The 13,817-nt window shown below is 61.9% G+C and overlaps 2 protein-coding genes across 2 annotated transcripts; both read right to left on the minus strand.

The window, feature by feature from the left end:
• Positions 1–1,048: 1,048 nt before the first annotated feature.
• LOC132915914 (uncharacterized) lies at positions 1,049–6,773 on the minus strand. The gene is made up of 2 exons (XM_060975679.1): positions 4,365–6,773; positions 1,049–4,309 (listed from the first exon to the last, which is right to left on the minus strand). The coding sequence occupies exons 1-2, from the start codon at positions 6,771–6,773 to the stop codon at positions 1,049–1,051; spliced, it is 5,670 nt and encodes a 1,889-aa protein (XP_060831662.1).
• A 663-nt stretch (positions 6,774–7,436) lies between these two features.
• On the minus strand, positions 7,437–13,155 carry LOC132915915 (uncharacterized). Its single transcript, XM_060975681.1, has 2 exons — positions 10,753–13,155; positions 7,437–10,697 (listed from the first exon to the last, which is right to left on the minus strand). Exons 1-2 carry the CDS (start codon positions 13,153–13,155, stop codon positions 7,437–7,439), a joined length of 5,664 nt encoding a protein of 1,887 aa, XP_060831664.1.
• Between the last annotated feature and the right edge of the window lie 662 nt (positions 13,156–13,817).

Below are 13,817 nucleotides of genomic sequence, written 5' to 3' on the forward strand. Positions count from 1 at the left end.
TAACCCCAACCTAACCCCAACCTAACCCCAACCTAACCCCAACCTAACCCCAACCTAACCCCAACCTAACCCCAACCTAACCCCAACCTAACCCCAACCTAACCCCAACCTAACCCAACCTAACCCCAACCTAACCCCAACCTAACCCCAACCTAACCCCACCTAACCCCAACCTAACCCCAACCTAACCCCAACCTAACCCCAACCTAACCCCAACCTAACCCCAACCTAACCCCAACCTAACCCCAACCTAACCCCAACCTAACCCCAACCTAACCCAACCTAACCCCAACCTAACCCCAACCTAACCCCAACCTAACCCCAACCTAACCCCAACCTAACCCCAACCTAACCCCAACCTAACCCCAACCTAACCCCAACCTAACCCCAACCTAACCCCAACCTAACCCCAACCTAACCCCAACCTAACCCCAACCTAACCCCAACCTAACCCCAACCTAACCCCAACCTAACCCCAACCTAACCCAACCTAACCCCAACCTAACCCCAACCTAACCCCAACCTAACCCCAACCTAACCCCAACCTAACCCCAACCTAACCCCAACCTAACCCCAACCTAACCCAACCTAACCCCAACCTAACCCCAACCTAACCCCAACCTAACCCCAACCTAACCCCAACCTAACCCCAACCTAACCCCAACCTAACCCCAACCTAACCCCAACCTAACCCCAACCTAACCCCAACCTAACCCAACCTAACCCCAACCTAACCCCAACCTAACCCCAACCTAACCCCAACCTAACCCCAACCTAACCCCAACCTAACCCCAACCTAACCCCAACCTTTTTTTTTTTTTTTTTTTTACGTGGGGAAATCCTCATGGACACCCTTCCCCCAATGGGGGTCGGGTAGTGTCGGACTCTTACCGACTAAAACCACCACGTGGCTGCTCGTACGCACAGGGAAGAAGAGGGCCCAGGGGTATCATGGTTGAAAATCTCCTGTAAGCCCTCCTCTCATCGTCTTCCCTCCTAGTGCGGAGGGGATGCTTCGCTGTGACTCCCGGGGCAGCCAACCCCGGGGTCATCTTCCTCTTGTTGTTTCCGTATCCGTTGGGGGAGATGGCGGCCTCCCCCCGTTGCGCCCACTTCTCTCGCGTCGTATCCTTGCCGGGTGCTCGGCTCGGACCCTGAGCCGCTCCGCCCGCTCCTTCGCGAGCATGATTTGCTCGCAAAAGTCCCTCACTGCCTCGTAGTCCGACCGGCTACGTAGCAGCGCCTCCACGATCCTCCTCGGGGACAGGTCGTCCCCGATCTTCACCGTCAGGGTGTGTCTCTGCATGGCCCACGCGGGGCAGTGCTGCAGAGTGTGCTGGGCGTTGTCCTCCGCCTCCCCGCAGTGGTGACAGATGTTGGTCACCTCCTTCCGAATCTTCTTCAGGAACTCACCGAACACTCCGTGCCCGGTGAGCACCTGGGTCAGCCTGTAGGTCAGCGGAACGCCCCGCGCTTCCTTCCACCTGTCCCAGACGGGCAGGACCGCGTCTACCGCGCGGTGGGACGTCTTCCTCGCCTCCTTCTCCAGTAGGAGCCGCCACCTCTCCCATGTCTCCTCTTCTATCTCCTTCCTCACCTGCGGAGCGTCTTCGTCTCGATCCCCGTCCCTGACCCTCGTGGCTCCGTACACCTTTTGAAGGGCCAGGGCTTGCAACGCGTATGGAGGGGATGCCGCCAGGACGGTCGCGGACGCGTGCGACACCGTCCTGTACCCTCTCGCTATCCTCAGAGCGGTGGTGCGTTGAACCGCCCGCAGGAGTGCCTGACTTCGCCTGCTCGCGGCCAGATCCCTCGCCCAGATGGGCGCACCGTACATCGCTCGGGCTCTGACCACCCCGTCGTACAGCCTGCGCACCGCTCTCCCGGCGCCTCCGATGTTCGGGAGGATGCCGCATAGGGCGTTGGCCGCTGCCGCCACCTTTGGGGCGAGGCTCTCGAAGTGGGGCTCGAACGACCATTGGTCGTCGATGATGAGGCCCAGGTACCTCAGTTGGCTCCCCACCCGGACCCCTACCCCGTCCACGTCGATCGTCAGTCCATCCGGGGGCGGTCCTCTGCGTCTTCCGTCGTAGAACCCGAGCGCCTCCGTCTTGGCCGGAGCGACCTTCAGCCCCAGTTCTCCGATGGCCCTCGCCGCTCGCCGGGTGGCCTCCGTGGCAGCCTCCGCCGTCTCGTACCACCAGCGCCCTCCTGCCACGACCAGGGTGTCGTCCGCGTAGCAGATCAGTCCCGTGCTTCCGGGCATCGGGGTGCGGAGCACGTAGTCGTAGGCGGTTATCCACAGCATCGGTCCCAGGACCGAGCCCTGCGGCACTCCGCGCTCCACCGCTCTTCTCTCCTCTCCCTCCGTGGATCTGTACGTTATCCACCTCTCCCGGAGGTATGCCCCGATTATCCTCCGGAGGTACCCCGGGACCTCGAAGAATCGCAGGGCCTCTCTGATCTTGCTCCACGGGATCGAGTTGAAGGCGTTGGTGATGTCCAGGGAGACCGCTATCGCGATCCCTTCTCGAGCCACCACTCTCTCCACCCCCTCTCTCAATCTGCGGATCGCGTCGATGGTGGACCTCCCGCGACGGAACCCGAACTGGTTGTCGTGCCAGCCTGGTACCCTGGACTCCATGTGCGCCCCCAGACGGGAGGCGATTACTCTCTCGAAGAGCTTGCCCACCTCGTCCAGGAGGCATATCGGCCTGTACGCCGATGGGGACTCCGGCGGTCGACCCTCCTTCCTCAGCAGCACCAGCCTCGCCACCTTCCACGCCCGGGGGTATGCGCCTTCCCTCAGGCACCTGTTGTACAGATGCAGCAGGCGGGGGGCCATGATGTCCATGGTCTCCGCCCACACCCGCCCGGGGATTCCGTCCGGCCCCGGCGCCACGTCCTTGGCAGCCATCTTCTTGGTGGCTGCTTCCAGTTCCTCCCTCGTTATGTGCGCTCCGGGTTGATCCATCGCCGGTCCGCCGCCGCCGCTCCGAGTGCATCCCCTCTCCTCTGGAGGGGCCTGTTCCGTATCCTCGTGGCGCCTCGGGGAGTCTTCCTCCTCTTCGCCTCCTTCTTCTTCCGGTCGTGGGAACAGCGTGTCGATCACCCGTGCTAGTAGTTCCCGATCCATGTTCTCGGTTATCGGGGGAGCCGCCGGCCTGAGTTTCCTCAGCACCGTCTTGTACGGTCTTCCCCATGGATCGGATTCCACGGATTCCAACAGCCGTTTCCACGACGCCTCTTTCGCTTCCTTTATGGCCCTTTGCAGGGCCATTCTGGCTTCTCTGTGGGCCCTGTACCTCTCGAGGATCTCCTCTTCGTTGCGGTTCCGCCCTCTTCTTCTCGCCCTGGCGAGCAGCCTGCGGGCTCTGTGGCAGTCGTCTCGCAGGTCCGCGATCTCCCGCGACCACCAGTAGACGCTGCTGTTGTCGCGCCTAGACCCGGCGCTGGTTCGCGGCATGGAGGCGTCGCAGGCTCTCCTCATCCATTCTCCCAATTCCTGCGCCTCCCCGTCCACGTTGCCTCGGTTCTTGTTCCTCTTCGCGTCCCAGCACCAAGCCGCTACGGTGGCCGTTGCCCGAAGCATGTCCCCGTCCCTCTCCTTCAGTTTCCATCGGCGAGGAGGGGGCAGCCCCGGGCGGCTCGATGTCCTTCCCTCGACGTTGTTGTTGTTGTCGCCGCTCGTGCTTCTCTTGGCGGGTTCGATGTCCATTAGCACGTAGAGGTGGTCCGCTAGCGTTTCCATCTCTACGGCCACCCGCCAGTTCCTTATTCTGGGGTGGAGCCTCTGCGTCGCCCACGTCAGATCTATGACCGACGCTCCTCTCCGCCCCACGTATGTGGACTCCGAGCCTCTGTTGACCAGCACGAGACCGAGACCCGCGGCCCAGTCCGCCAGTTCTCTGCCTCTCGTGGTGGTTCTGTCGTTGCCCCACGTCGTGGAGTGGGCGTTGAAGTCCCCCAGTACGAGCACCTGTCGGGGGAGAAGCCTCCTTACGCACTCTCCCATCTCGTCCAGTAGGTCCTCGAACGCCCGGATGTCGCAGTTGGGAGAGATGTATACCCCCACCACCACGAGGTCCGTCCATTCGACCGCCACGAACCCGTTGCCTCTTTCCGCGATTCGCCCGGAGACTCCCGAGGTACACGGCCAAGTGATGGCGACCCATCCGCTTAGATCTCCCGCCCATTGGGGGGATGCGGGGATGTTGTACGGCTCCGCCACCACCGCCACGTCGGTCCTGCTCTCCCGGATGGACTGGTAGAGCAGGTCCTGGGCCCTTCCGGCTCTGCCCAAGTTACACTGGAGGACCCGGAATTTACTCGGTCACCTCCATGGCCTCCCCCGGGCCACTCACTCCGATGGTGCTATCCTTCCCTCCGACTGGTGGGTTGCTCGACAGGCTGGCCTGCTCCGCGGCTCCGGTGACGCCCTTGCTCGTGGTTGTCGCCGTGGCCTCTGCTGCCTTGGCCATCGCCGTTCTCCGCGCCCTTCTCCTTCCGGATGGTCCTACCTCCGGTGGTTTGCACGCCGCGCTTCCCATCCTGTGTTTTGACGGGGCTCCTTTTGCCTCGCAGATGGGGCATCTCGGCGATGCGGCCGTGCAGTTCCTCGCCCTGTGCCCCTCTTCTCCGCACCGGAAACACAGGTGGGTTCTTCTCACCGGGGAGACGCACATCGCCGCCATGTGGCCCACCTCAAGGCATCGGAAACACTGGAGCGGTCTCCTGGGGAGTGCGATCACCTTTGCCCTGGTCCACCCCAGTGTGACCCTCCCCGCTTGAGCCAGTTTACGGGCTCCGGCCACGGGGCACTTGGCGTAGAATATCCCCATGCCGCTTCTAGATGTTCCCGCGCTCCATGCTCTGACGTCGCGGGGCTGGCAGTCCGCCGCCCTGGACAGCTCCTCCAGCAGTTCCTCCTCGTTCAGGGATATGTCGACCCCCACCAATTTGATCTCGGCCGTCGGTACCGGGACTGATACTCTGACGGTGGAGGGGTCCAATACCCCGGCTAATCGCGACGCCAACTGCGTGGCCTTGCTCATGCCGGCGTCGTCCGGGATATTGATCACCATGGCCCCGGTCGCCGCCTTTCTCGTTCGGACGTACTCCAGTCCGCATTTCTGGAGGGTCTTGTCCCGTCTCGCCTCCGCCAGGATCTCCTCGTACGTCTTCGGAGCCCCTTCCCTCAGCGTGAGCGTTACCGCCGATGACGTTGGGGGGGGTCGGAGTGCTGGCCGCACGACCGCCGATCCCGCCCTGCCCGCCACCGTCGCGTACGTCCGTTTCGCCGGTTGGGCTCCTGCCTTCTTCTCTCCGTTTCCTTCTCTCCTCCTTTCCCCTCCACCTAATGCGGCCGGGGTCGTCCTTGGCGGTTGCCCGGCTGGTCCCACCGCCGATCTCGTCCTGTTTGTTTGTGGCGCTATGGGGAGGGGGGCGCCGTGGCCCGCTTCTTTCCTCCTCTGTTCCCTGGCCTTCCGTCTCGCCTTCCGCGAGACCATGGTCCTCCATTCCCCGTCCGTCTCCTGTCCCTGTCCCGCTTGCTGTTGAGAGGGTTGGGAGGATTGCGGGGATTGTTGGGGAGGCTTCGGGCCCGCCGTCCGCGGCATCGTCGTCCGCTCTTTGTCGCCGCTGATATTCCCTCCTGTCGCTTGTCTCGGCAGGCTCGTTCCCCTGAGGGCTTCCCTGAGCTCTTCCCTCAGGGTCCCCAACAGGGATGGGCCGAGGCTGCTTATCGACTTCTTTAGCATCTCTATTTCCGATGCGATGTCGTCCTTGGCCCTCCCGCTGCTCCGGGGAGCCTGCGCCTCCGTCGGGGACGGCGCCGCTGTCTCGGCCGTGCCTTTCAGGAACCTATTTATCCTTTGTTCCAACTCCTCGTTCCTCCTCTTCAGGCTTTCCACCTCTCTTTCCAGCGCCTCCCTCTTCTTCCTTTCTTCCAGGAAGTCTGGCACCCGGGAGGTGGTTGTTTGGTGGGACCATGCCGCGACGGTGTACTCGACCGCGTCCTTGAGGGTTTTGACGTACGTCCCCTTGAGGTTGGAGGACGTCGCCGCCACCTTCAGGACCTCGGCCTGATGTCGCCGTACTTCGGCGTCCACGTCTCTCGGTGAGGACCCTTGGATAACGTTCCTCAATCGGTCCGACACCTCTGGAGTCGCTTTCGTTATTTTCCTCTTCTTGCCCCTCGCGGTGACCGAGGCCATTGACTCCTCGTCCTCCGATCTGCCATCCGAGGTCGACTCCTTTCTCATCCGAGACGACTCTATCGAGCCGTCTATGGACCTGTGCCCATCTTGCGCTTTCACTTTGTCCCTGACGTTCTTGGGGATTTTGAACGTTTGGAACACGTTGCCGCTGTGCTCCGCTGCGGTTGGAAGCGGGGTTGACGGGACCGCGAGCGGGGCGAGCGACGGCGTCGGTGTCGGTTTCCCTCCCCGGCTGTTGCTTCTTCTCCTGTCCACGGGTCCCGCCCTCTCCGCTTTTCTCTCCCCGCTTCTTCCGCGGTTCTTTGCCGCTTCGATGTTGTTCGCTTTTGTCCTTGCGGGAGGCCCACCCTCGCGGGTCTCCTCCATCGCGACGTCTTCCATTTCTTCACCGGACGCGTTTACGCGTATGGGGGCCCGGTGGCCCACCCCCACACGGCCACGGTCGCTAGCTAACGACGCAGTGGGGCCCGCTTGACCACCCACTCCTGCGCCGGTACTGGGGTATCCCTCCCCTGCACCGTAAACGTCGATTTCTTGGTTATCCTTCATATCCATATTTTTTTTTTCTTTCTTCTTCTTCCTCCTTCCTCCTTCCTTCTTCATCAGGTGCATGGTTGACGAGCCATGCCCTCGTTTGCTTTGCCACTCACTCTTTCGCACCCTACCCCGGTCGGGACCGATGCAGGATGACGGGGAGCCCCACGTGAAGGTGAGGTGAGTGGTCTTGACAGATATGGGCCCACCAACTTCTCCGAAGTTCTCCGCACCGGATCAGCGATCTGACGGGCGCCACAGCGCCGACCAGCCGCCACCCGACTATAGGTGAACATCAGATACATCGGGGTTTCTCAGGGCATGATGCTACGCACTGAGAACCCATACCCGCCTCGTGCTCCCCAACCTAACCCCAACCTAACCCCAACCTAACCCCAACCTAACCCCAACCTAACCCCAACCTAACCCCAACCTTTTTTTTTTTTTTTTTTTTTTTTTTTTTTACGTGGGGAAATCCTCATGGACACCCTTCCCCCAATGGGGGTCGGGTAGTGTCGGACTCTTACCGACTAAAACCACCACGTGGCTGCTCGTACGCACAGGGAAGAAGAGGGCCCAGGGGTATCACGGTTGAAAATCTCCTGTAAGCCCTCCTCTCATCGTCTTCCCTCCTAGTGCGGAGGGGATGCTTCGCTGTGACTCCCGGGGCAGCCAACCCCGGGGTCATCTTCCTCTTGTTGTTTCCGTATCCGTTGGGGGAGATGGCGGCCTCCCCCCGTTGCGCCCACTTCTCTCGCGTCGTATCCTTGCCGGGTGCTCGGCTCGGACCCTGAGCCGCTCCGCCCGCTCCTTCGCGAGCATGATTTGCTCGCAAAAGTCCCTCACTGCCTCGTAGTCCGACCGGCTACGTAGCAGCGCCTCCACGATCCTCCTCGGGGACAGGTCGTCCCCGATCTTCACCGTCAGGGTGTGTCTCTGCATGGCCCACGCGGGGCAGTGCTGCAGAGTGTGCTGGGCGTTGTCCTCCGCCTCCCCGCAGTGGTGACAGATGTTGGTCACCTCCTTCCGAATCTTCTTCAGGAACTCCCCGAACACTCCGTGCCCGGTGAGCACCTGGGTCAGCCTGTAGGTCAGCGGAACGCCCCGCGCTTCCTTCCACCTGTCCCAGACGGGCAGGACCGCGTCTACCGCGCGGTGGGACGTCTTCCTCGCCTCCTTCTCCAGTAGGAGCCGCCACCTCTCCCATGTCTCCTCTTCTATCTCCTTCCTCACCTGCGGAGCGTCTTCGTCTCGATCCCCGTCCCTGACCCTCGTGGCTCCGTACACCTTTTGAAGGGCCAGGGCTTGCAACGCGTATGGAGGGGATGCCGCCAGGACGGTCGCGGACGCGTGCGACACCGTCCTGTACCCTCTCGCTATCCTCAGAGCGGTGGTGCGTTGAACCGCCCGCAGGAGTGTCTGACTTCGCCTGCTCGCGGCCAGATCCCTCGCCCAGATGGGCGCACCGTACATCGCTCGGGCTCTGACCACCCCGTCGTACAGCCTGCGCACCGCTCTCCCGGCGCCTCCGATGTTCGGGAGGATGCCGCATAGGGCGTTGGCCGCTGCCGCCACCTTTGGGGCGAGGCTCTCGAAGTGGGGCTCGAACGACCATTGGTCGTCGATGATGAGGCCCAGGTACCTCAGTTGGCTCCCCACCCGGACCCCTACCCCGTCCACGTCGATCGTCAGTCCATCCGGGGGCGGTCCTCTGCGTCTTCCGTCGTAGAACCCGAGCGCCTCCGTCTTGGCCGGAGCGACCTTCAGCCCCAGTTCTCCGATGGCCCTCGCCGCTCGCCGGGTGGCCTCCGTGGCAGCCTCCGCCGTCTCGTACCACCAGCGCCCTCCTGCCACGACCAGGGTGTCGTCCGCGTAGCAAATCAGTCCCGTGCTTCCGGGCATCGGGGTGCGGAGCACGTAGTCGTAGGCGGTTATCCACAGCATCGGTCCCAGGACCGAGCCCTGCGGCACTCCGCGCTCCACCGCTCTTCTCTCCTCTCCCTCCGTGGATCTGTACGTTATCCACCTCTCCCGGAGGTATGCCCCGATTATCCTCCGGAGGTACCCCGGAACCTCGAAGAATCGCAGGGCCTCTCTGATCTTGCTCCACGGGATCGAGTTGAAGGCGTTGGTGATGTCCAGGGAGACCGCTATCGCGATCCCTTCTCGAGCCACCACTCTCTCCACCCCCTCTCTCAATCTGCGGATCGCGTCGATGGTGGACCTCCCGCGACGGAACCCGAACTGGTTGTCGTGCCAGCCTGGTACCCTGGACTCCATGTGCGCCCCCAGACGGGAGGCGATTACTCTCTCGAAGAGCTTGCCCACCTCGTCCAGGAGGCATATCGGCCTGTACGCCGATGGGGACTCCGGCGGTCGACCCTCCTTCCTCAGCAGCACCAGCCTCGCCACCTTCCACGCCCGGGGGTATGCGCCTTCCCTCAGGCACCTGTTGTACAGATGCAGCAGGCGGGGGGCCATGATGTCCATGGTCTCCGCCCACACCCGCCCGGGGATTCCGTCCGGCCCCGGCGCCACGTCCTTGGCAGCCATCTTCTTGGTGGCTGCTTCCAGTTCCTCCCTCGTTATGTGCGCTCCGGGTTGATCCATCGCCGGTACGCCGCCGCCGCTCCGAGTGCATCCCCTCTCCTCTGGAGGGGCCTGTTCCGTATCCTCGTGGCGCCTCGGGGAGTCTTCCTCCTCTTCGCCTCCTTCTTCTTCCGGTCGTGGGAACAGCGTGTCGATCACCCGTGCTAGTAGTTCCCGATCCATGTTCTCGGTTATCGGGGGAGCCGCCGGCCTGAGTTTCCTCAGCACCGTCTTGTACGGTCTTCCCCATGGATCGGATTCCACGGATTCCAACAGCCGTTTCCACGACGCCTCTTTCGCTTCCTTTATGGCCCTTTGCAGGGCCATTCTGGCTTCTCTGTGGGCCCTGTACCTCTCGAGGATCTCCTCTTCGTTGCGGTTCCGCCCTCTTCTTCTCGCCCTAGCGAGAAGCCTGCGGGCTCTGTGGCAGTCGTCTCGCAGGTCCGCGATCTCCCGCGACCACCAGTAGACGCTGCTGTTGTCGCGCCTAGACCCGGCGCTGGTTCGCGGCATGGAGGCGTCGCAGGCTCTCCTCATCCATTCTCCCAATTCCTGCGCCTCCCCGTCCACGTTGCCTCGGTTCTTGTTCCTCTTCGCGTCCCAGCACCAAGCCGCTACGGTGGCCGTTGCCCGAAGCATGTCCCCGTCCCTCTCCTTCAGTTTCCATCGGCGAGGAGGGGGCAGCCCCGGGCGGCTCGATGTCCTTCCCTCGACGTTGTTGTTGTTGTCGCCGCTCGTGCTTCTCTTGGCGGGTTCGATGTCCATTAGCACGTAGAGGTGGTCCGCTAGCGTTTCCATCTCTACGGCCACCCGCCAGTTCCTTATTCTGGGGTGGAGCCTCTGCGTCGCCCACGTCAGATCTATGACCGACGCTCCTCTCCGCCCCACGTATGTGGACTCCGAGCCTCTGTTGACCAGCACGAGACCGAGACCCGCGGCCCAGTCCGCCAGTTCTCTGCCTCTCGTGGTGGTTCTGTCGTTGCCCCACGTCGTGGAGTGGGCGTTGAAGTCCCCCAGTACGAGCACCTGTCGGGGGAGAAGCCTCCTTACGCACTCTCCCATCTCGTCCAGTAGGTCCTCGAACGCCCGGATGTCGCAGTTGGGAGAGATGTATACCCCCACCACCACGAGGTCCGTCCATTCGACCGCCACGAACCCGTTGCCTCTTTCCGCGACTCGCCCGGAGACTCCCGAGGTACACGGCCAAGTGATGGCGACCCATCCGCTTAGATCTCCCGCCCATTGGGGGGATGCGGGGATGTTGTACGGCTCCGCCACCACCGCCACGTCGGTCCCGCTCTCCCGGATGGACTGGTAGAGCAGGTCCTGGGCCCTTCCGGCTCTGCCCAAGTTACACTGGAGGACCCGGAATTTACTCGGTCACCTCCATGGCCTCCCCCGGGCCACTCACTCCGATGGTGCTATCCTTCCCTCCGACTGGTGGGTTGCCCGACAGGCTGGCCTGCTCCGCGGCTCCGGTGACGCCCTTGCTCGTGGTTGTCGCCGTGGCCTCTGCTGCCTTGGCCATCGCCGTTCTCCGCGCCCTTCTCCTTCCGGATGGTCCTACCTCCGGTGGTTTGCACGCCGCGCTTCCCATCCTGTGTTTTGACGGGGCTCCTTTTGCCTCGCAGATGGGGCATCTCTGCGATGCGGCCGTGCAGTTCCTCGCCCTGTGCCCCTCTTCTCCGCACCGGAAACACAGGTGGGTTCTTCTCACCGGGGAGACGCACATCGCCGCCATGTGGCCCACCTCAAGGCATCGGAAACACTGGAGCGGTCTCCTGGGGAGTGCGATCACCTTTGCCCTGGTCCACCCCAGTGTGACCCTCCCCGCTTGAGCCAGTTTACGGGCTCCGGCCACGGGGCACTTGGCGTAGAATATCCCCATGCCGCTTCTAGATGTTCCCGCGCTCCATGCTCTGACGTCGCGGGGCTGGCAGTCCGCCGCCCTGGACAGCTCCTCCAGCAGTTCCTCCTCGTTAAGGGATATGTCGACCCCCACCAATTTGATCTCGGCCGTCGGTACCGGGACTGATACTCTGACGGTGGAGGGGTCCAATACCCCGGCTAATCGCGACGCCAACTGCGTGGCCTTGCTCATGCCGGCGTCGTCCGGGATATTGATCACCATGGCCCCGGTCGCCGCCTTTCTCGTTCGGACGTACTCCAGTCCGCATTTCTGGAGGGTCTTGTCCCGTCTCGCCTCCGCCAGGATCTCCTCGTACGTCTTCGGAGCCCCGTCCCTCAGCGTGAGCGTTACCGCCGATGACGTTGGGGGGGGTCGGAGTGCTGGCCGCACGACCGCCGATCCCGCCCTGCCCGCCACCGTCGCGTACGTCCGTTTCGCCGGTTGGGCTCCTGTCTTCTTCTCTCCGTTTCTTTCTCTCCTCCTTTCCCCTCCACCTAATGCGGCGGGGGTCGTCCTTGGCGGTTGCCCGGCTGGTCCCACCGCCGATCTCGCCCTGCTAGTTTGTGGCGCGATGGGGAGGGGGGCGCCGTGGCCCGCTTCTTTCCTCCTCTGTTCCCTGGCCTTCCGTCTCGCATTCCGCGAGACCATGGTCCTCCATTCCCCGTCCGTCTCCTGTCCCTGTCCCTCTTGCTGTTGAGAGGGTTGGGAGGATTGCGGGGGTTGTTGGGGAGGCTTCGGGCTCGCCGTCCGCGGCATCGTCGTCCGCTCTTTGTCGCCGCTGTTGTTCCCTCCTGTCGCTTGTCTCAGCAGGCCCGTTCCCTTGAGGGCTTCCCTGAGCTCTTCCCTCAGGGTCCCCAACAGGGATGGGCCGAGGCTGCTTATCGACTTCTTTAGCATCTCTATTTCTGCTCCGATGTCGTCCTTGGCCCTCCCGCTGCTCCGGGGAGCCTGCGCCTCCGTCGGGGACGGCGCCGCTGTCTCGGCCGTGCCTTTCAGGAACCTGTCTATCCTTTGTTTCAACTCCTCGTTCCTCCTCTTCAGGCTTTCCACCTCTCTTTCCAGCGCCTCCCTCTTCTTCCTTTCTTCCAGGAAGTCTGGCACCCGGGAGGTGGTTGTTTGGTGGGACCATGCCGCGACGGTGTACTCGACCGCGTCCTTGAGGGTTTTGACGTACGTCCCCTTGAGGTTGGAGGACGTCGCCGCCACCTTCAGGACCTCGGCCTGATGTCGCCGTACTTCGGCGTCCACGTCTCTCGGTGAGGACCCTTGGATAACGTTCCTCATTCGGTCCGACACCTCTGGAGTCACTTTCGTTATTTTTCTCTTCTTGCCCCTCCAGGTGACCGAGGCCATTGACTCCTCGTCCTCCGATCTGCCTTCCGAGGTCGACTCCTTTCTCATCTGAGACGGCTCTATCGAGCCGTCTATGGACCTGTGCCCATCTTGCGCTTTCACTTTGTCCCTGACGTTCTTGGGGATTTTGAACGTCTGGAACATGTTGCCGTTGTGCTCCGCTGCGGTTGGAAGCGGGGTTGACGGGACCGCGAGCGGGGCGTGCGACGGCGTCGGTGTCGGTTTCCCTCCCCGGCTGTTGCTTCTTCTCCTGTCCTCGGGTCCCGCCCTCTCCGCTTTTCTCTCCCCGCTTCTTCCGCGGTTCTTTGCCGCTTCGATGTTGTTCGCTTTTGTCCTTGCGGGAGGCCCACCCTCGCGGGTCTCCTCCATCGCGACGTCTTCCATTTCTTCACCGGACGCGTTTACGCGTATGGGGGCCCGGTGGCCCACCCCCACACGGCCACGGTCGCTAGCTAACGACGCAGTGGGGCCCGCTTGACCACCCACTCCTGCGCCGGTACTGGGGTATCCCTCCCCTGCACCGTAAACGTCGATTTCTTGGTTATCCTGCATATCCATATACATATTTTTTCTTTCTTCTTCTTCCTCCTTCCTCCTTCCTTCTTCATCAGGTGCATGGTTGACGAGCCATGCCCTCGTTTGCTTTGCCACTCACTCTTTCGCACCCTACCCCGGTCGGGACCGATGCAGGATGACGGGGAGCCCCACGTGAAGGTGAGGTGAGTGGTCTTGACAGATATGGGCCCACCAACTTCTCCGAAGTTCTCCGCACCGGATCAGCGATCTGACGGGCGCCACAGCGCCGACCAGCCGCCACCCGACTATAGGTGAACATCAAATACATCGGGGTTTCTCAGGGCATGATGCTACGCACTGAGAACCCATACCCGCCTCGTGCTCCCCACCTATCCCCAACCTAACCCCAACCTAACCCCAACCTAACCCCAACCTAACCCCAAGGACAGAAACAAGGACAAAAACAAAAACAAAAACGAAAACAAAAACAAAAACGAAAACAAAAACGAAAACAAAAACGAAAACAAACACGAAAACAAAAACGAAAACAAAAACGAAAACAAAAACGAAAACAAAAACGAAAACAAAAACGAAAACAAAAACGAAAACAAAAACGAAATCAAAAACGAAAACAAAAACGAAAACAAAAACGAAAACAAAAACGAAAACAAAAACGAAAACAAAAACGAAAACAAAAA

This window comes from Bombus pascuorum, unplaced genomic scaffold, assembly GCF_905332965.1.
Source record: "Bombus pascuorum unplaced genomic scaffold, iyBomPasc1.1, whole genome shotgun sequence".
Classification (NCBI taxonomy): domain Eukaryota; kingdom Metazoa; phylum Arthropoda; class Insecta; order Hymenoptera; family Apidae; genus Bombus; species Bombus pascuorum.